This window comes from Pristiophorus japonicus, chromosome 16, assembly GCF_044704955.1.
Source record: "Pristiophorus japonicus isolate sPriJap1 chromosome 16, sPriJap1.hap1, whole genome shotgun sequence".
Lineage (NCBI taxonomy): Eukaryota > Metazoa > Chordata > Chondrichthyes > Pristiophoridae > Pristiophorus > Pristiophorus japonicus.
Window position 1 is genome coordinate 93,507,363 of NC_091992.1, and position 23,376 is coordinate 93,530,738.

The 23,376-nt window shown below is 41.2% G+C and overlaps 1 protein-coding gene and 1 long non-coding RNA gene across 3 annotated transcripts in view; one reads left to right on the forward strand and one right to left on the reverse strand.

The window, feature by feature from the left end:
* Positions 1–23,376, reverse strand: part of wdr45b (WD repeat domain 45B) — a 44,123-nt gene that overhangs the window by 9,634 nt on the left and 11,113 nt on the right. Inside the window, exons 2-6 of one of the 2 annotated variants that reach the window (XM_070857565.1) lie at positions 19,088–19,162; positions 16,649–16,750; positions 11,972–12,059; positions 9,764–9,858; positions 1,764–1,954 (exon numbers count right to left, since the gene is read on the reverse strand). In XM_070857565.1, coding sequence (XP_070713666.1) covers positions 1,764–1,954; positions 9,764–9,858; positions 11,972–12,059; positions 16,649–16,750; positions 19,088–19,162 — 551 coding nt within the window. Of the gene's footprint in view, positions 1–1,763; positions 1,955–9,763; positions 9,859–11,971; positions 12,060–16,648; positions 16,751–19,066; positions 19,163–23,376 lie in introns of both variants that reach the window. The other variant, XM_070857564.1, reaches the window with a different exon arrangement.
* LOC139226658 (uncharacterized) lies at positions 1,895–17,351 on the forward strand. Its single transcript, XR_011587301.1, has 3 exons — positions 1,895–1,981; positions 4,955–5,033; positions 17,292–17,351. It is a non-coding gene; the product is annotated as an uncharacterized lncRNA (long non-coding RNA).

Below are 23,376 nucleotides of genomic sequence, written 5' to 3' on the forward strand. Positions count from 1 at the left end.
AGTCATGCTCACGAGTGAATTGCTGCTCTATTATAGAATCTTAAAATATCTTGACATTGTAAACATTTAAATAGCAATTAATGGGGGCAAGGTTGTACTATGATTTTCAAGTAAGGCATACCTCATTTCATTATTGAATTAGTAATGTTCAGACATGCAATGTTGCTTAATGATATCCTAGAGTACCGCAGGATGTCCAATACACAACCGTGCTGGTGAGATGTTCTACACTTGGTGTCAACATGCTTTTTCCCTCAACCATTATTTCATGCTTCCCATTCTACCTACCTAATTTCCCCAGTTATTCACACTCCTTGCAGATAGATGTATTTTATTTCTCTCATTATTCCCCCTACTGTTTCATGTCAACATCACGCCTGCTATTTAACTATCTTTTGTTTTCTACTTAAGTACGTACAGGTCAATTATATTTTAGGTGTGTGCACGTGTTTATGTCCCCACCTTTTGAAATACTGTTCATTGGTAACATTTTCCATTTTTGATAAAGTGTCTGCAACCATAACGTTCTCTCTGTACAGCATGCCTGACCTGCTGAGTGTTTCTAGCATTTTTGATTTTGTTTCAGATTTCCAGCATCAGCACTTTTCTGCTTTTTTCCCCCCCACTTAACGAATGAGAGGAGTCACTATAAAAAGACTCTTGGATTCCCAAGTACAGAACATGTCTAAACCCCACGTTTTCACTATTCTCTCCAGAAAAATATAGTAAAGTGGACCACCAGAGCAATATGCTATTGCATGTTTCAATACAGATACTGGAGTGTGGCTTTGTGTTTCCTTATACAGTGAGACCATCATTTTTGGTGTGCACTGAAGTTGGGGGGGGGGGGGGGGGGCGGGGGAAGAGAAGGAAAGAGTAGAAAGTGCTAGAGGACCAAGCAACTGCCCACTTATTGGGGGGGGAATTAGAAAAAAAAAAGAAAGAGGGCTGATTTACATTGGACCAGCTCCCACAAGTTTGAAAGGCAGCAGAGAGTTCCAATAGTTTTAAGGACGTGTTTATTTGTACTAATAAAATGACTGCCTTGTCTAATTGGCTCTCCATTATCATATGACCTATTGCTGATTTATCTTCCAAGGTGACCAGTCACACCCTGACGTTTCTCTGGAATGTGTAATTGGAATCACACAGCCCAAGTTCTGAATGACTTTGCAAATTGTAAAACGATCCATTGTGACTTCAGAAGCCAGAGAACAGATCTCGAACAACCCAGCAAAAGCCACCAACTATTTTTCTCCTCTCCTTCCGCGCCCTCCCCCTCCCCACATCCGGTTCAGGGCCCCACTTCCGGGCTGGATCCGGAGGACGCAGGTGCAGAAGGAAGAGAAGCGTTAGTACAAAGAATCACTCCGTAGTTTTAATGTCAAGCATCTCCGGTGCGAACACTACAGGGAAGACAAACTAAATTTCTTTTGTCTTTTGAAAAATCCATTTTAAGTACCAGGTTTGAAAGAAGTCAATTTGAAAACTCTGAATCCTAATGGTGTGCTTCAATCAAATACTTTCAAACGGTAAGAGAATCATTCGGTTTATGAACTCTATTAAAATGTTGATTGATAAAAACTTTAGAACTGTTACTTCAGCCCCGCTACATGGGGGAATTAATTGAAAAGTCAAACTACTGATCAATAACCTTTTGTTTAGTTGCCTGGAGAAGCAGTGAAAAACAGTTTAGTGAAAAGAAAGCTTCACTGTTATGATGCTAAATTCATTATTGTCCAAGTGAATCACTGTTTACTTACCTTTTCTGAAGCTGTGGCGATACGTGTTCCTTGAAGGTTTAAAGCGATACAGCTCAGAACTCCTTCATGTGCAGGGATGTCAACTGGAGGCTTTTCGGTGCTGGCAAGGTCCACTATTTGCACATGCCCAGTATGCGTTCCTGGAAAGGCTAGAAGGGAATTGTTGCTGTTTGGACAAAGGACACACAATCCTGGAAGAAAAGAAGGAGATAGGAAAAGTAAGAATTAGAGTTACTGTGCATTAATATTTTGTTTTGCCCAAGATCTTTAAAGTAAGCCTCGTTTCATCTGGGCAGAAGTTGTTCAGTCTGAATTCCAAACAAACACTATGTATTACACCATCAAGGAACATGATCTATGTTGAAAAGAGCATTTATCCATATTGAACTTCCTCGGTCACCCCTCTGTTTATTTACCTAGCCTGTCCAGATCCATTTGAATTATAGCAGATTGGTTATCAATGGTCACTGTATCCATTTTGGTATTACCCCTGTACCTATAAACTTAAACACCTTGGATGACATTCCATCCTCATCATTTCTAAAAATTTCAAACAACTGGCCCCCAATACCAACCTGACTGGGACTCCACTAACACACAGCTACTACTCTTGCATCTCTTCACATACCACCACCCTTGCTATCTAGCATTCAGCCAAGCATCAATCCAGGCCAATACTTGGCATCTATCCCATAGGCATATGCTTTGCAAAATCAGTCTGGTGTGATAATATATAAAGCCTTTTTGAAATTCAGGTGGATAACAGCAACTGCCTCACTCTTATGCACCATATCTGTAAGAATTCCAGTAAATTGGTCAGATACTGTTTTTTTTAAATCACCAATATGGCCCTCTACACCAGCCTAATCTCATGGGTCACATATTTATGTAATATAGTAATTATACAAGATTATGCATATACAAGCTCCTCCTGCTTCATTTGAAAGTCCCAAAATGCAAGTCATAGATAACTAATTGTATCTACTTTGAAGCAGACAGTCATGGCACTTTTGGCATTTCAACACATTTAAAATCATCAAATTGCTAGATGCCAAAAGAAACAGTAAATGGACTACTTTATATTACATTAAGTTCAAACAGCTTTGGAAATAATTTCTTCATATAAATCATAACTTGGTGAGAAATATATTGCTGTTTTGTTATAGATTACAGGCGTACGTCATTACTGCCTTGGAAACCCAGTTACAAAAAAAGTAAAGTTCAAGACCAAAGCATGACAAAGACATAACAATGACAATTTAGCAATTGAATTTCTAAATACACATTCTTTCTTTATACCATAAAAATTGCTTAGGATTTTATCATTTTTTGGTAGAAGCTGTAGAGAATTAAAAAATATATATTTCTTAAATTGATGAAAACATTGTAAACACATTTAACTCAGGAGCTCAGCTACAGAAGGAAAAGGACAGCAAAATGAGGGCAATGGTCTGTGCGTACTGTGATACAGATTTACAATAATCAGAGCGGAGGGGTTTAGACAGGCTATCATGGTGAACATTGTTTGCTAATCAAGGATATGAGGGTGGGGGATGATTGCAGGGCTTGGAGAATAGTTTGCATGCTCATGGCAAGTGTGAAAGGTTTATGGATGAACACATCGCTGGTATTGAACTCAGGAAGAGAAATAGGCGATGTGGAGGTATATGAAGAGCATGATCGTGAAATGACTGCAGGGAGGAGGTGGCAAATATTGGTAATGAGGCAAGAACATAGAGTAACAGGAAATAACACCAAGTAGGCTTCGGGTACTGGATAAGACTAAGGGTGGGGCAGGGAATCCGAGCAACTTTGTGGAACTGGGGGAAAAGCTATGGTGAGCAAAAAGCACTATTGTAATAACATTCAAATGGCGGACAGTTACTGTGGTCATGAAGTTAAAACTAATTAGGTGGTGATCGTTCCACCAGGAGCTCATGTTGTAAATACTGAGATAGAAAAATGGGCAGTGCATTCAGGACTACAATTGACTGGTAGCTATATGCATCCTTGTAAAAGTTCTAGATTTACACTTTAAAGCATTCACAATAATTTTAATCAAATGTATTGTCAAGAGTTAATTAACATGCATTTCAGAGCATAGCATTTTCATTGATGCTAACAAATGAAGAACTTTGTACTCATTTCAAGGAATGACACCATTACAGATCATTTTACTTTAATCTGATAGAACACCGAGCTATTGTGGGAATTAGAAATGAAAAAAACACAGCAATTCTAATGTTCTATTAGGCAGAAGCTACTATGCCAACAAAGATCATATCGTGCTAGTTTGCTCCCACAAACTAATGTTTGGCTGGATTTGGATAATTTAGGGCCATCAAGAAGTTTGCTTTTGACTATAGTATATTTTTTTTTAAAACACATTTCTAATACGCCCCAAAGAGAATTTTTAAAAAAATGTCACCGACTATAGCATCCCTGTGGTTTATTGTGTGCTGCAGTTAGTCTTCTATAAACCAACACATGTACATTATATTTTATGCATGGAGTACATAAAAGATTATTTTTCCTAGCTTGGTATGTATTCTCTTTTTACAATGTTAGGCAAACAATTAAAATAAGTTACACTTAGTGATATATTAGCTCATCCCAACACACATACATCATTGTTCACTATGCAATTAAGCACGCAAATGTCCGTTGCCTATTAACTAGTTGACGACAAAAGATAGCTTCTAGCAATTGCTGTTCGTGGAAAGATTTCACTGAAGTCAGAGGATATCACAATGGCAAGGACAGCATATAGCAAATGATTTACGTAAAAATAAAAAGCCTGCTTACATCAGCCTGAAAATACTTGCTGAAACAAACACATTGAGATATTTTTATTTTTTAACTTCTCCCTATTTAGGTTTCCTTGCATCATTACTCACCAGATGGGCAGACAATCCATGTCCAGTTCTCTGCCAATACCTTTTTTTAAATAAGAGGTACAAAACAGTCTAACTCCAAGTTTTGATCCCTGTGGATGGGCCCTTCACCTCTCCTCAGGCAACACAGGCAAGATTAGAAACTCAGTCATGTTTTGAGCAACCATCTAGGTCTACCCTCCCAAATCTCCCACCAGGTTTCTTATTGTGGTTTTCAAACCAGAATCCTGTTTACTAAACAGCAATCACCCTGGTTTTCGATTCCCCCACTGAATCTATTCCACATTTCTATTACAGGTTCAACCTCCCAAATCCGGTGTTGCAAAATCTGAACATCGCGCTGATCCGTGGAGGCGTCGTCCGAGATCTGGAAAAGGTTCCGAAATCCAGTCTTTTTAAAAAAAACACGATAGTGGTATTTTGACATTTTTCCCCAAAAATACCGCTAATCAATCCGCTATTTAAAAAAAAATAAAGGCCCAGCGGTAAAAATCAGTGGAAACCACAGTCCTTGCCAACTTTAGTCCGACATCAATTACCGCTGTGAGAGCAGCCTTGGGGGGGGGGGGGGGGGGGGGGGGAGAAGGGGGGAAAATTTTTTTTTAAACTTGCACAAAAAAAAAATCACAAAACAGTCACAAGACACTTAACTAGTGCTGAATCGCTGAAAAATAAATAAAAACTTTGGGCCCAGTGATGTGCGGCAGTTTTTTGGGGACCAGGAGGGAGGAGGCCATTCAGCATATAGAAATAGGAGGGATAGAGCAGATGAATGCGTGGCTGGAGAGGAGGACGGGCGTTAGATTCCTGGGACATTGTTTTGGGGGAGGTGGGCCCTGTATAGCATGGTAAATAAGGTTGATGAGCTGCATGCGCAATGGGAATATGATGTTGTGGCGATAATGGAGACCTGGCTCAAAGAGCAGAATTGGGTACCAAATTTTCCTGGATACAAGGTGTTCAGGAAAGAAAAGAGATGGGGTGGTAGTATTGGTTAAGGAGAATATTATAGCGCTGGAGAGAGAGGATGTCCTGGAGGGGAGAAGGACAGTATCCGTTTGGTTACATTTAAGAAACAATATAGAGGTGCCATTACACTACTAGGTGTATTCTATAGGCCACCAACTAGTGGACAGGATATAGGACCAAAATATTTGCAGGGAAATTAGAGGTGCAAGAACTATAGATAATGGAGGACTTCAATTATCCAAATACAGACTGGGATAGTAATAGCAAGAGGGCAGAAAGTAGGAAGAATTTCTGAAGTGTGTTCTGGAGAACTTGCGTGATCAGTATGTTTCCAGCCCAACAAGGAGGGAGGCATTGCTGGATCTGGTTCTGGGGAATGAGTTGGGTCAAGCGGAGCAAGTGGCAGTAGGGGGGCATTTAGGGAACAGTGATGATAGCATTGTAAAGTTTAGATTAGCAATGAAAAAGCACAAGGATCTAGATTAAAAATACTTAATTGGAGGGCTAATTTCAGTGGGTTGAGAATGGATCTGGCCCAGGTACATTGGAATCAAAGATTGTCAGGCAAAACTGTAATTGAACAATGGGCTGCCTTTAAGAGGGGGTTCGGGTAAAATCGAGATACATTCCCACAAGAGGGAAAGGTAGGGCAACCAAAGCCAGAGCTCCCTGGATGACGAAAGAGACAAGAGTAAGATGAAGCAGAAAAAGGGGGTGTATGACGGATGTCAAGTTGAGAATAAGTGAGAATCAGGCTGAATATAGAAGTGAAAAAGGAAATAAGAGGGGGCAAAGAGAGAGTACGAGAATAAACTGGTAGCTAGCATAAAAGGGAATCCAAAAGCCTTCTATAGACATATAAATAGTAAACCGGTAGTAAGAGGAGGGATGGGGCCGATTAGGGGCCAGAAGGGAGATCTACGCATGGAGGCAGAGGGCATAGCTGAAGTGCTAAATGAGTATTTTGCATCCATCTTTACCATGGAAGATGCTGCCAAAGTCAGTGAAAGAGGAGGTAGTTGAGATACTGGATGGGATACAAATTGATAAAGAGGGGGTACTAGAAAAGCTGGCTGGTAGGTAAGTCACCAGAACCCCATGGGATGCATCCTAGGATGCTGAGGGAAGCAAAGGTGGAAAGTACTGGCCATAATCTTCCAATCCTCCTTAGATACAGGGGTGGTGCCAGAAGATTGGAGAATTGCAAATGTTACACTATTGTTCAAAAAGGGTACAAGGATAAACCCAGCAACTACAGGCCAGTCCATTTAGCGGCGAAGCTTTTAGAAATGATGATCCGGGACAAAATTGTCACTTGGACAAGTGTGGATTAATTAAGGAAAGCTTGCATGGATTTGTTAAAAGGCAAAATAGTGCTCAGCTAACTGAGTTTTTTTTAATGTGGTAACAGAGGGTTGATGAGGGCTATGCAGTTGATGTGGTAAATATGGGCTTCCAAAAGGCATTTGATAAATGCCACAACAGGCTTGCCAGCAAAGTTGAAGCCCATGGAATAAAAGGGGCAATGGCAGCATGCATATGAAATTGGCTAAGTGACAGGAAACATGGAGTAGTGATGAACGGTTGTTTAACAGACTGGAGGAAGGTACGCAGGTGTTCTCCAAGGGTCAGTACTCGGACCACTGCTTTTAAAAAAAATATATGATTAGATGTACAGGACAATTTCAAAATTTGCAGATGACACAAAACTTGGAAGTATAGTGAACAGTGAGGAGGATACTCAGACTTCAAAAAGACAGACAAGCTGGTGAAATGGGTGGACACATGGCAGATTAAATTTAATGCAAAAGAGTGCTAAGTGATACATTTTGGTAGGAAGAACGAGGGGAGGCAATATAAACGAACGGGTACAATTCTACAAGGAGTGCAGGAAAGGAGACACCTGGGGATATATGTGCAGAAATCATTGGAGATGACAGGGCAGGTTAAGAAAGCGGTTAAAAAAGCCTACGGGATCCTGGACTTCATAGAGGCGGGGGGCCGGAAATTGGTCAGCCTTGCACCCGTTTTTTCGGCGATATTTCGCAGTTTTTGGTGAAAAAAGGTGATCAGGTAAATTGGCCAAAGTCTTGTGCCGGCAGTTTTGAAATACCGCTGAAAAGTGGACCGCCAGCATGCAAGATGAAAAAAAAGCACTATTGCTTTAAATTGGTCGTTCGGCGCACGTGAATTCTGAGTGAATAAAACCGCCCAAGAAAAGCCTGCGTTACAGCCCAGGAATAGCAGGTAAGTATGAAGACGTGCAGAAAAGGCAAGTTATTCAAGTTTTTATTTTAAAATTATTGTTCAGCGATTCAAGAGATAAGTGTCAGAATGTTTTGCGATTTTTTATTTTTTGCAATTGTGTGTGTTTTCCCCCCTCCCAGGGCCTGTCTTTTAGCAGTAATTTTGCCACTGGGTGCATTTTTTGCCAAGTTTCAGCCTTTTAAAAAAAATGGTAGTGTGATTAGCTGTATTTTTGCCGAAAAATGGCCAAAAATACTGCCAACACCAAATTTCTAGCCCATAAGAGTACAAAAGCAAGGAAGTTATGATGGACTTTTACAAAACATCGGTTCGGCCTCAACTGGAGTAGTGTGTCCAATTCTGGGCACAGCACTTTAGGAAGGATGTGAAGGCCTTGGAGAGAATGCAGAAAAGATAGACAAAAATGATTCCAGGGATAAGGGGAGACTGGAGAAGCTGGGGTTGTTCTCCTCAGAACAGAGAAAATTGAGAGGAGATTTGATAGGTGTTCAAAATCATGAGGGGTCTAGACAGAGTAGATAGATAGAAAGAAACTGTTCCCCTTGGCGGAAGGGCCGAGAAGCAGGAGACTCAGAAGAACCAAAGACAACATGAGGTAAGACCTTTTTATGCAGAGAGTGGTTAGGATCTGGAATGAACTACCTGAAAGGGTGGAGGAGGCAGATTCAAATCGTGGTTTTCAGAAAGAACACTGGAAAAATACCTGCAGGAAAAAAATTTGCAGGGCTACGGGAAAGGGCGGGGGACTGGCTAAAGTGCTCTTGCAGAGAGCCGGCACGAGCTCGACGGGCCGAATGGCCTCCTTCAGTGCTGGAACCATTCTATGATTCTACCCTTAACTTTAAATTTTGTACCCTCATCCTCCAATCCTGTGCTGATAATCCTGGAAATTGTAGCAGGGCCTCTAAAGTCACTTCACCCATTTCTTCAAGAGCAAATTCCCTGGGTTGATAATCTTTCCTTATAGCTCAATTCTCCAATTTTTAAGAATTAGCCTCTTATGCAATATGGAGAACAAAAATGAATACAGTATTCCAGATGCAGCCACACCAAGGCCATACACAACTTCAAAATCACAAGTCAGTTATTTATAAATGCCATTTTATTAGCTTTAATACCTGCAAACACTGAGTTGACTTAATCTATATACTGTACCAAGACACTCAGTTCTCTTGCTGTGCTATTACCTAAAGCATGTTACTATTAAATATGTACTCCACTTTCACTTTCTATTCAGTTAAACTTATCTTTGTTTGAGTCAATTTTACCATTGAGCTAGCCTTTGGATTTTCACTTACTGGTTAATACCACTGCACCTAATTTTATGTCACCTTTAAACTCACCACATATTAGGCCCATCTGTTTTTTTTTTTTCGGCGCACTGACTGGAGATGCGCCGACTTCCTAGGTCGAAAAGATTCTGGCTGCTCGGAGAGAGAGCGCAAGCGAGCGAGACAGAGGGTTTTCTGTGCGGCCACATACGCTGGCCTAAGTTAATTTGGAGCAACTAATAGCTGTCCAAACTGACTTAAATGGCCAAAATGGGCGTAGATGGCTGGTAACGCCCCCTTTTGAAAAAAAAGCTAAACTAACTCGCATACACTGGCGCAAATTAAATGTGCAGAATGAGGATTTTTAAGATACTCCAGAAAAATCAAGTTGCTCCAAAAAAAATGTCAATACTTACATAATCCTGAAATTGGAAATTTGCTGAAAACTAAAGAACATGGAGTTGAATTCTTCACTGATAGAGTTATCCATACAAATGAACTCCCAAATTTTTAACAGCCAGTGATGAAAGAGGTCAACCGTACAAGGATAACTCAGATCTAGCACAGGCTCTGAACCCTCCAATAAACACTAACTCACCTTTTGGGTTGTAGCAGGTTTCAAAGACATGTAGCTGGTGAGGATTGTGAGTGAACGTGAAGACTTTAATCATGGAATCCAGAACTACTACAATTCTGTAAAAGAGAGTCAAGAGCAGGGTAGGAAAAAGAATTCAAGGTATCTTATCGAAGGCTTTCTGAACTTCCAGTTACACAATGCCAATCGTATTAACCTCATCCACTAACCAAGTAACTTCTGCCAAAACCTCACTCAATCAATTGTGTAAGACACAACCTTCTTTTCCAGAAGCTGTGTTGAGTATCTCTAATGGCCCCTTCCCTTTCCCAGTGATCATAAAGGGCATCTCTTAGGATCACTTCAAGCATCTTCCCAGTGATGGATGTCAGGCTGATAGGCCTGTAATTCCCTGGCTCTGATATGTCCCCTTAATGAAAACTGCAACTACACAAGCTATTGAGCTATTAAAGATATGGGCAAGTGGCTCACGGAGCACCTGTCCCATCTCATTAAGCACCCTTGGGTGGATATCATTTGAACCTCAATCACTAACTAGTTTGAGATTTCCTATTCGATCCAATATGACATTTCTATTTATTTTACTAGTGACATAGGGACAGAAGTAGGCCACTCAGCCCCTCGAGTCTGCTCTTCCAATTAGATCATGGCTGACCTGTTTCTCAACTCCATTTACGGGCCTTAGCTTCATATTCCTTGATACCCTATCTAATAAAAGTGTTATTTAACATTATTCAACACTCCACAGCTGGAAGATAAGCATCATCCACAGGAGTATAGACTGATGCGAAATAGTAATTTAACAGCCGTCATAACCAGAGAATAATTTTGAATCTGTCTTATACTGTCTTCCAGTGGCCTTATATGGTCTTGATTCCTGATAGCTAAAAAAAAGCTTGTTATTAGAACTAGAGGATATAGTTAATACGGAGGAAGATTGCGACAAAATTCAAGACATGAATAAGCTTGCAAAATAGCGTGTAATTGGCAAATGAATTGCAATATAGCCGTATGCATTTTGGTAGGGAAAATAAGGAGACCACACACTCCTTGGAAAATTAAAGTCTAGAGGAGCCAAGGAAGCTAGGTGTACAGATACACAAATCAATAAAAGCAATGGCGCAAGTTAGAAGACCATAAAAATAAAAGCACACAAACCACTGGGGTTCATTTCTAGAGCGACAGAATTGAAAATTAAGAGAAATTATGTTAAACTTGTATAAAACCGTGGTTAGACTGCACTTGGAGTGCTGTGCACAATTCTGGTCTCCATATTATAAAAAGGATAGAGGGGCTCTGGAGAAGGTGCAAACATGATTTACCACGATGATACAAGAACTGACGGGTTATACCCATTAGGACAGATTGAACAGGCTAGGTTCTTTTCTCTAGATCTGATAAGAGGTCAAGATCATGAAATTTGGAGCAGATGTTTCCACTTGTGGGAGACACCAAAACCAGGGGCCATAAATATAAGCTGGATTTTAGAGAATTCTGGAGAAACTTCCTTCCCCCAGAGAGTGGCAAGAATGTGGAACTTGCTGTTACAAGGAGTATTTGAGATAAATAGCATAGGTACATTTAAGGGAAGGTGGATAAGCACAAGGGAGAAAGGAATAGTATATACTGATAGCATTAGACGAGGGGTGGGAGGAGGCTCGTGTGGAACATAAACACCAGCATTGACTAGTTGGACCAAATGGCCCGTTTCTGTGCAGTATATTCGATCTAATGTTCCATATACAGGGTATAAACAAAAGTCTTCAAATTAAATTATCTGATCTGTCCAATAATAACCTATGAAACAGCAGTAAACATGGATGTAGAAAGGGGAAGAAACTGTCTGACCAATTGGTTGTCCTCTGAAGTAGTGATAGCTCAGGTGTACTATGGAAAACCCCATATATCTAGATTTCCAAAAGACATTTCACAAGTTCTAGAAGCAAGTCTAGTAAAGTTCTAGTAGTTGATTCAAGGTAAATCTTGGTAGTGCATAAGCCAGAAGGGAAAAATAAGAGCAAACATGAACAGAATTCCTCATCTGTAATTATCTTGTGATCCAATGAAGAAAGAAATGCAAAATGTTGACTGGAAGTGGAGCACAGTCTTCAATACTCAACAAATCAATTTAGGATTTGATATACAGCTGGGAATATGAAAACAATAGAGAAACTAAATTCCAAGGAAGGAGATTTAATTTCGACGAGTTACCTGTCTCTCCGTAGTTTAACCGCTTTGACCTCTGTAGAAAATTCGATTTCAATAACAGTCTTCTTCTTTAAATCATCCCATATCATCACTGCAAAATACCACAGCATTTCATCATTGCCTCTCATGATGATATCAAGTCAGTTGCATAAAATGAGCTGAACAAAATGGTTATCCTTCCTTCAGAACCTTACAACAAATGTCATTGCTGACCACACACCATACCTGTGCCAATACTACTTTATAAACAGGTACAAGAACATGTTACAAATGGTAAGCTTCCTCGGAGGAAACCCAGGCACTGTCCATTCTATGACTTCTTAGCACTACATGTTCGAACATCATCACACTGCCCAGTGGAGCAGCCAAGTACAAATGATTTTTATGAATCAAAAAAAACTCAAAACATCATGGCCTATAATCTGCTGTCAAAGTTAAAAAAAAAAGTGAGGCTAATTGCACTCCTGTTATTTATGTGCAAAATGCTACAGCAACTTCAGCAGCGAACAGATGCATGATTAAATGCAGAAATTCTAAAGTTGCTGTCCGAGATGCGCTGCTCCGCCATTAGCTTCACAAAAACATTTCATTTTCTGGCTTATCATTGAAACGCATTGAGCAGCATGAAGTTGCTGCACTTGCACGGTAGACACAAACTAAACTTCCCACAGAAAGTTAGAGCTGGTCTGTAGTGACACAATAAGCCTGTTTGGAGCCATTTAAGGCCAGTGCATATTTAATAAACCAAGTTTTATTTCTTTTCTTGTCTCATTTGCCTCGCACCAAACATCCCTTTGTCATTTAACCACTCTTGCTTTTCCACCTTATCACAAGCCTTCCCTTTTGTTATTTCCTTCACTCGTCCCCTTTCCCTGCCTCTGTAATAGTTTAAAGACTATTACATCTCTAACTCCATCCAGTTCTGACAAATGGTCAACTCAGTTTCTCTCTCCACAGATTTTGATTTACCAGAGTATTTCCAGCAATTTCGGTTTTTATTTTAATTTCAGATCTCCAGCATCAGTAGTATTTTTCTTTGGTTTTAATTAAGCCTGGATTAACGGAGATTCTTTTAACAATGTGCTAATTGTGAATTACTGCCAATGAACCTCCCTCACACCAAAAATGAACTATAACAAGTGTGGAGTCTCATTCCTTAATGATTTAGACAAGGGGATTAAATGTAGTATCTCCAAATTTGCGGATGACACTAAGTTGGGTGGCAGTGTGAGCTGCGAGGAGAATGCTATGAGGCTGCAGAGTGACTTGGATAGGTTAGTTGAGTGGGCAAATGCATGGCAGATGAAGTATAAATGTGAGGTTATCCACTTTGGTGGTAAAAACAGAGAGACAGACTATTATCTGAATGGTGACAGATTAGGAAAAGGGGAGGTGCAACGGGACCTGGGTGTCATGGTACATCAGGCATTGAAGGTTGGCATGCAGGTACAGCAGGCGGTTAAGAAAGCAAATGGCATGTTGGCCTTCATAGCGAGGGGATTTGAGTACAGGGGCAGGGAGGTGTTGCTACAGTTGTACAGGGCCTTGGTGAGGCCACACCTGGAGTATTGTGTACAGTTTTGGTCTCCTAACTTGAGGAAGGACATTCTTGCTATTGAGGGAATGCAGCAAAGGTTCACCAGACTGATTCCCGGGATGGTGGGACTGACCCATCAAGAAAGACTGGATCAAATGGGTTTGTATTCACTGGAGTTCAGAAGAATGAGAGCGGCTCTCATAGAAACGTTTAAAATTCTGACGGGTTTAGACAGGTTAGGTGCAGGAAGAATGTTCCCAATGTTGGGGAATTCCAGAACCAGGGGTCACAGTCTAAGGATAAAGGGTAAGCCATTTAGGACCAAGATGAGGAGAAACTTCTTCACCCAGAGAGTGGTGAACCTGTGGAATTCTCTACCACAGAAAGTTGTTGAGGCCAATTCACTAAATATATTCAAAAGGGAGTTAGATGAAGTCCTTACTACTAGGGGGATCAAGGGGTATGGTGAGAAAGCAGGAAGGGGGTACTGAAGTTGCATGTTCAGCCATGAACTCATTGAATGGCGGTGCAGGCTAGAAGGGCCGAATGGCCTACTCCTGCACCTATTTTCAATGTTTCTATGTTTCCTTCAGGTTTTAATTGTTGTTGGATATTTAAAGTGAAATTTAAAATTTACTTTTTAAATTTAAAAAAATCCCCTCCCTTTCTCTTTCTGTACCTAATTTGACATTGAATTCACCCATTCTAATTTACACTTCCTTCTCAGTCCTTATGCTGTTAATTTCTCAATCCTTCAATTTGATTGGCTAAGAAGAAACACAGTTGCTTTCCTTGTTCACTTTGGTCCCAGATGCCCAGTATCCCTCGCTGCAATGTTATCAGCTTGTAATTCAAGTGACTTGCAGTGCAAAATATCAGAGATTAAACTAACAGCAAGTCTAACCAATGGCAAACACCGTTAGATTCACTCCTACAGCAAATTATGGCAGATTAACCGGTGCTTGATAACAGCATGGTTTATGATGAGAATAGGGCAGCTAGAACTGGTTGGCTATAAATTTCTGAAGTATACAAATCATACCAAGAACCTTTTAGCAAAAGAAAACAATTCCCTTCGCTCATCCCCATTTACTCTTAATTATGCGGAGACAACTTTAATTAATTTTCCATAAGCAGCAAAGCACGTCAAAATTCAAGCTGTGATCCACTGCAATGTGTTGGGGGAACCGCTGTAGTGTCCAATTTTAGACTTGCAACCCTAGCTTCTAAAATGTATGTTTTAGTTCCATGGCCTTTGCTAATAAAGTTTATTTTTGCTTTCCATGCTGCTCTAGCAATACTGCACAACTAGTTTTAGTGCAGTTCAGTTTACCATGTCACTACATTAATAAGATTTGTCTGCATTTCCATAGTAACTCTAACTGGAGAAAAATACAACAAATACTAAATGTATTTGCAATTAGTGTATGTACAAATAGCAAATACATGTCTATCTGCTTTAAACACATTGGTGGTGCAAAGTCACAGGAGTCGACAACTACCAGGTGAAAATGATTTCCTATTCATCTATAAATTTGGGACATTTCAATAGATGTGATCCAATTACTTTAACCATATAATTCCATCTACTCCAAGTGTGAATTTATCAAATTATAGTATTTAAAGTTTGACATAAAAATGGATTATTGTGCGGAACTGAAGCCAGCTTAAATATTTTGAATCATCTTAGTCACCAGTGCTTTAAAAAAAGCACTGAGCATTGGCTAAAATGCTAATGGCTTAGGTATTAGTCGTTTTCCAAAGATCAAAAGCAATTAACAATTAATTAGCCGGTCTTGATAATCCAGGAACACCTTAAACGCACAATTAGAATCTCAGGTAGTTCCCACCAACTGTTACAAGTTAGGGTTGTCAATATTCTCTGGGGTACAATGATGCTAGTACCTGTAACTCCCGTAAGTGGATGGAACATCTTTAATTTAGGGACGCGGCCAATATTTAACTATACAATACTGTAACCAGTGTGCAATAGTACCCTCTCATGATAATGATCAGATCTGCATACTGTATTTGTATTTTCCCACATATGCCCTCAGATGCTTCTCTCCAATCTTAGCGAAGGTGGTTTTATTTAAGTGGTTGTATTTCACAGAAAGTGAACAGGATAACAGTTTTGATCAGACTCAGATGAAATCAGTTCTACTGTCCTTTGTGTAATATAAAATAATAAATATGGTACATTTCCCCATATCTTTGAGAACCAGTGACCTTCTAACAATGACTAAGTGGTTTATTGATTGTCAAGACAGGATCGTTTATTGCTTAGAGTTTGGGGAAATAACTTCAATGTCTAGCCCATTAATATTTTAACCAGCTTTCATCTCCGGGTTCTTTTTAAAAAAAAATATAAACTGTGTTTTCAAACCTTAACATTTAAGTACAACTCTCTTGTAATCTTACCTGTGGAAAAATGGTTAAAAAAAACATTTTAAATCTGCTCTGACTCAATTAAAAAGGTCAACAACAGATGCTGGTCACTGTCAAATTTTGCAGATCATCTCATTTTTAAAAGAGGTGTTCAAGCCACACATGAAGCAACAATGGATCTGCTTTCTTGTCTTAAATATTGCCTATTATATAAAAAAAAACTTGGTACAAGGAGAATCAAGAGAAAAATCCCAGGCAATACTGCAATATCTTTGGCAACAGAACTAAATATTACTAAAAAGTTTTTTTTTTTTTTTTAAATCACAATATGTGGGCGACACTAGCAAGGCTGCATTTATTGTCCATTCGTGGTTGCCCTGAGGTGAGGGGGACCAGTAGTCTTCTTGAATCATTGGTTTAGTGATGTTTTAGTGTGCATTAACAGCCATTGGAGGATTAGTCTTTGAAGGATAACAGTAAACCAGTTGGGGTTTAATGAAAATCTGGCAGCTTTCATGGTCATTTTCTCTGGTATCTGCATACCAATTTTAGAATATGCCATGGTTGGATTATAACTCAGGTTTGCTCGTCCAGTAGCCTAACCACTACATTGCTGCACCCAAATGAAGTACATCTGCATTTTAATTTAGGTCACAAACCAGGCTTGCAACATTTTTTCAATATGGCAGAGATGATGAATGATAACCCTTTTGAGGACTAATCCCAATATCACATTTCCACTGACCACGCTATACCTTTATTGGGAGGATACTTGGGCTTTTTACCACCTCCAACCAAAGCTAAGTAATTACATCGGAAAAGCATTTCAACATGACCAACTCCTCCTTCCATAAATTCTGTAAAAGAAAAAACAATCATAATTGCCCAAATGTAGAATGGTGCAAAACAGTCAGTATTACCAAAACAGTGTCTAAAAGGGTGTAGCATAAAATAATCAGGAAATACAATGAGACCTTAAAGTTCTATCATACTTTTGCTCACTGATGTATCATTTTAGAACACAAATGTCTTGCCTCAGAACTATACAATAATTACATCTATTTATCTTACAGTAGAAGGCAGTCCAAACGTTAAATGCAGTCAAAATGCACCTGTGCATAAGTTCCAAGGATTAAAAAAAACTCAAATACTGCCACTCAAAAAATGAAGCGTCAAATAAAGTACTTGCACAGTTACCACTGTCCTTTTAAACCTTTATGTTGCTTAAAAAGTATTGTTAAGTGTCAATTAGTAAACAGTCACCAATATTGGCAGTCAAGACCCTGCTTCTCTTCAAATCGTACTATGAGATTGTTTATGACTGCTTGAAGGGCTTGGTTTAAACATTTTACCTAAAAGAGGGCACCCAACAGTGAGCACATCTTTATTATTTTGCAGGAAAAATGCAGGGAATAGCACCAGCCCTTATGCATGGTCTTCTTCGACCTTACAAAGGCCTCTGACACTGTCAACCGCGAGGGTCGATGGAGTGTCCTCCTCCATTTCGGATGCCCCCAAAAGTTCGTCACCATCCTCCGCCTGCTCCACGACGACATGCAGGCCGTGATCCTTACCAACAGATCCATTACAAACCCAATCCACGTCCGGATTGGGGTCAAACAGGGCTGTGTTATCGCCCCAACACTCTTCTCAATCTTTCTCACTGCCATGCTCCGCCTTAGTCAACAAGCGCCCCGCTGGAGTGGATCTAAACTACAGAACCAGTGGGAATCTGTTCAACCTTCGCCGTCTCCAAGCCAGGTCCAAGACCACCTCAATCTCTGTCGTCGAGCTACAGTACGCGGACGATGCCTGCGCCTGTTCACATACAGAGGCTGAACTCCAGGACATAGTCAACGTATATACTGAGGCGTATGAAAGCATGGGCCTTATGCTAAACATCTAAGACAAAGTTCCTCCACCAGCCTGTCCTCACTGCACAGCTCTGCCCCCCAGTCATCAAGGTCTACGCGCAGCCCTGGACAACGTGGACCATTTCCCATATCTCGGGAGCCTCTTATCAAGAGCAGCAGACATTGATGACGAGATTCAACACCGCCTCCAGTGCGCCAGTGCAGCCTTCGGCCACCTGAGGAAAAGAGCATTTGAAGACCAGGCCCTCAAAACTGCCACCAAGCTTATGGTCTTCAGGGCTGTAGTAATACCCGCCCTCCTGTATAGCTCAGAGACATGGACCATGTACAGAAGACACCTCAAGATGTGGAGAAATACCACCAACAATGCCTCCACAAGATCCGACAAATCCCCTGGGAGGACAGATACACTAACATTAGCATCGTCAACCAGGCCATCACCAGCATCGAAGCTCTGACCACACTTGGTCAGCTCCGCTGGGCGGGCCACATCTTTCACATGCCAGACACAAGACTCCCAAAGCAAGCGCTCCACTTGGAACTCCTTCACGGCAAACGAGCTAAAGGTGGGCAGAGGAAACATTACAAGGACACTCAAAGCCTCCCTGAAAAAGTGCTATATCCCCACTGACACCTTGGAGTCCCTGGCCAAAGACCGCCCTAAGTGGAGGAAGTGCATCCAGGAGGGCGGTGAGCACCTTGAGTCTCATCGCCGAGAGCATGCAGAAATCAAGCGCAGGCAGCGGAAAGAGCATGCGGCAAACCTATCCCACCCACCCTTTCCCTCAACGACTATCTGTCCCACCTGTGTCAGGGACTGTGATTCTTGTATTGGACTGTTCAGCCACCTAAGGACTCATTAAGAGTGAAAGCAAGTCTTCCTCGATTCCGAGGGACTGCCTATGATGACATCTTCATTATTGCTCTATAGATCAGGCCTGTACTGGTGGGTTGAGCACTTAGAAGAACAAAAATAGCAGGTGGCACTGCCAGATGCAACTACTTCTATTTGCTGCCGCCAGTGCTGTTGTCTCCAGAGAAGCCTCTCAAGACCCCTGGGACAAGATTGTCTCTCGGCCTGAACATTATTTCCCCACAATCGCTTCTTGTTAAAATATTTTTACATCATTGATCAACTCAGTATTTTAAAAACCTCAACTTCTCACATTTGTAATTTAGACGCAGGAGACAGAAATCAAAAGTCAACCTCTTATTTATGATAAAATGAATCTTAAATTCAACAATTGAGGCTTCAATTGTAAAGTTGTAAAAGCAGTAGTAATCACAAATCTGCATTACCTGACTGGCGATACGCCTCACCTTGTTTTTCCTTCTCCTTTAGTGGATCAGTGTTATAGACTCGGAATCCATTTTCCATTCCACATGCAAAACAACCTGCAGTTAAGAAACAGAAAGCATTGAGAATCTTCACATAACTCCTAGTGTTGAAAGTGAGTTTAATTAAAATCACTGCTCATTTTTAGAAGCCAAGCATAATAATAATGAAGTTCTGCCTCAATAATTAAAACAAAATGGTCAAGACACATCTTGGAATGAAAAGAAAATTAGCAAGATGGGTAAGATAGCCTTCCTCAAACAGCAATGAGCACTACACAGAGGTAATTTAATGGAGGTGTTTACGATCAAAGAAGTCGATGCAGAGAGGGGGGGGGGGGGAAAGAGAAAAAAAAAAGAGTCCAGAACAAGTGGGCGCAATTTTAAATTTAGAGCTAAGCCATTCAGGGGTGATGTCTGAAAGTATTTCTTCACACCAAGGGTAGTGGAAATCTGGAACTCGCTCCCCCCAAAAGTTGTTGACGCTAGGTCAGTGAAAAATTTCAAAATTGAGGTCGATACATTTTTGTTAGGCAAGTGTATTAAGAGTTATTACCAAGGTGGGTAGGTGGAGTCAAGATGCAGATCGGCAATGATCTAATTGAATAGCGCAACACACTCAAGGGGCTGAATGGCTAACTCCTGTTCCGATGAATAGCTTATGCATACGAAGCCATTGGGGAAAACCACATGTACTGCCATTCAGCAAAATTAGCAAGTCTTGCATATGCTTGGAACACTGATTCTCCATCTACAATACAAATATATAAATATCTGTTTGCCATTTTCATCTTCTACCCATACTAGTTGAATCGCTTATTCGAATATTCTGCTTCCCCCTCAGGTTGCATTAGCCCCATTACACAGCCAGTTGTTTTTTTTTTTAAATACAACGTGGGCTGCAAAATTTAGAATCAAATAATAACATTTCAAACAATTTTCCACTACAATTGGAAGCATACAAGAAACGGATACAGAATACCATAATATTTCACCACAAACTCCACATAAGTAGACAAAATGGTCAAATACTTCAATGGTTTTGCCAATGTGGTTTCTGACTGGAGTAAACACCGCGGTACAATATGTAAATATACCTTGAACAAATGGTGGGAGTATATACTGGAGGGGCTTGGTAATGGGACATGCACTGGATCAATGTTGTCCAATATGTTAGCCACTAGCCAACAACAATTTGCATTTATCAAAGTTAACCAGCTGTGGCTAATTGGGAATCCAGATGTGGTTAATTGCATTTTTCATTAATAAAAAGTGAGTAATAGATATTGTAATTGGGCCTATGATCTCATACTCATTCAAATGGATGGTGCACACACGTGTACTTCAACTTTTTTTTGACTTGATCGGCACTTCATCCACTGAACTAAACATCCAACTGCTTCACCACAGACGTACAATGCCTGCAGTGTGTACTTGCTACACATGCACTGCAGCAACTTGCCACTGATTCTTCAGCAGTACTTCCCAAATCCACGACCTCCACCACCTAGAAGGTGCACAGGAACACCAGCACCTCAGAGTTCCCTTACAAATCATATACCATCCTAACTCAGAAATGCAATGTATGTCTTTCATCGTCATTGGATCAAAATCCTGGAACTCCCTACCCAACAGCATTATGGGAGCACCTGCACCACACAGACTGCAACAGGTCAAGGCAGCGGCCCACAAACACCTTCTCAAGCACAACTAGGAATGCCAGCCTTGGCAGTGAGACCCACACACAATGAATATTAGTAGGTTTAGATCTAGGCCTGTACTTGTCTGTTTACTGCAGTATTATTAGTCACAGTATTGTACATACATTACCATCATCTCATGTAATGAAACTGGATTACTCTAAAACAAGCATATAATAACAGTCCAAACATATAAATATAATTTCATTTCAGATTTAAATAAGATTTGACTAAAGGATAACTTAACAGCTGAGGGATAAAGCACTTTCAATGTATTCTTCCTGGCCCTACAAAAGTAAAATTTTTCATTTAAAAAAACTGCTATTAGTTCCAGGCCTGTTGAACAAGAACTGTAATGTTTATAAGTTAGTATCCTGCTTGGTTTAAGTCTTCACTACAGTTTCCAAGCTGGTCAAGTGACTGCCATTAACTAAGGTTTACCGATGCTTACAGCTCCTGCTAAACATCCTTCCTAGTCCAAGATGCCAAGCAGGACTACATTGGGCCCAAAATTGCCCAGGAGTTGCTCCTTTTTATTTTGAAGCAACTTGATTTTTCTGAAGTATCTTAAAAATCCCCATTCTGCACAGTTAATTTGCACCAGTATAAGTGAGTTAGTTAGGATTTTTTTTTTTTTTAAGTTTAGTTTTTTTTTTCCCCAAAAGGGGGCGCTGCCAGCCACCTACATCGGTTTTGGCCATTTAAGCCAGTTTGGACAGCTAATAGTTGCTCCAAACTAATTTAGGCCAGCCACTTGTGGCTGCAAGAAAACCTTTGCAGACTGCTCCGGTAACCAGAGATTTTGGGGGTGCGGGGGGGGGGGGAAGCAGAGGGGACCTTGCAAAACACTAAACACGTTCACAACAACAGCCAAGAAGCATAAAAACCGATAAATAAAAAATAAAAATTAAGTCCTACCTTCATAACTCGGCCCGGGAAGTCAGCGGGCCGGCCAGTGCAGGAGGCCACTCGGCCAGGGATAGGGGCGGCTGAACTCACCAGCAGGAGACCGCACCGGCAAGCAGGAGAACTCAGAAGGCACCAGCAGAATGCACCGGAAAGCCCTTCGGCCAGGGCTAGGGGCGGGAGAACGCACCGGCAGGAGAACGCGCCAAGCCCTTCGGCGAGGGCTAGGGGCGGGAGAACACACCGGCAGGAGAATGCACCGGCAAGCCCTTCAGCCAGGGCCAGGGGCGGGAGAACACACCGGCAAGCCCATTCCAGCCGCGGCCGCACCGGACAGCAAGAAATGGCCGATCGAAGTTTTCCACCCACTGGCTGACTGGCTGCTTGCTACTCCACTTTTAACTGGCCAGCCAAGCTGGCTTCCGAAGAAAGGCGCTCGGCTTGCGGCTCCCCCCTTCCATCCAGCAACAATGACTGTCCGGCATCGTGTCCCACGCTGCAGAGGAGCTACTGCACATGCGTGACACCTCCTGTGTGCATGCGTTGAGCTGCTGGCACTCTTGAGCGCAGGGCCCTGGCCCCACCCCCCACTAATTGCCACGCCGCGTCAAGCACAAAGACAGTCGACAGAGCGGGGAGATTACGGCAATATCTTTTCGGCGGCCTTTTGAAAGTAGAAAGTCAGCGCACCTCACGCAAGTGCGCCGAAAAAACCGGAGGGCCAAATTTGGGCCCTTAGATGGGTTTGTGAAGCGAGCGGCTCGCTTCTAATTTCAGTGGACTCAAAATCGAGGGCTCTGCGGCAAGGAAAATCTCACCATCTCCTACAAAGGTTGGGTTTTAAATTTTATATATAAATAACTTGCTAAGATTTGAAGGAAAACTTGACTTTGAAAGTACTCTCCCATTCCAAGTACCTGTACTCATCTTCCTTTAATAAACAACCATTATCAAAACCAGTGATAACATTTCCTGTACAGCTCATCATTTTCTCCAGACCGTATTAGTCACGCACAATTTCCCAACTATTTTGCTGACCAGCTTATTTAGTTACTTATTTTACTTTATTTACTTATATGGCTAGTAATTAACACACAATACTTCCTGTGCTTAGTGAATCAGCCCAATTAACCCTAGAGTTGAAACACAAAATCTCAATCTTGCACAAGTGAACTCCAAATGGAACAGCATCAATTTCTGCTGAATACTGCCCGAGCTCATTGTAGTGTCATTACAACATAAAAGCACTCATTAATACTTCATAGTATGCAACTGGGAGAATGAATCAAATAAAACGCCACAAATATTTGTAAACTTCAATAAACGCATGAAATTGGCACAAACATTGTAGAGAGATTACTGCCTAGAGGTTGTAAGCATTGTTTCTTATTTGTGAAGACCACCTGTGGAAATCACTTAAGACTTAGGAGTTTATATGCTTCGCTTCACTTAGGAACATAGGGCCCAAGTTTCCACACGATAAAAAACGGGCGCCCCTCCGAGCTGGGCGCCCGTTTTTCGCGCCGGAAAAAAACCGCGCGATTCTAGAGCGCCCTGCAAGCTCCATGTCTGCTTGGCGCGGCGCCCAGGGGGCGGAGCCTACCACTCGGGAAATGGCTGCTGAACTTGAGGCTTCCTGCAGCCTTTTCACTATCTCCTTCCCCCCCA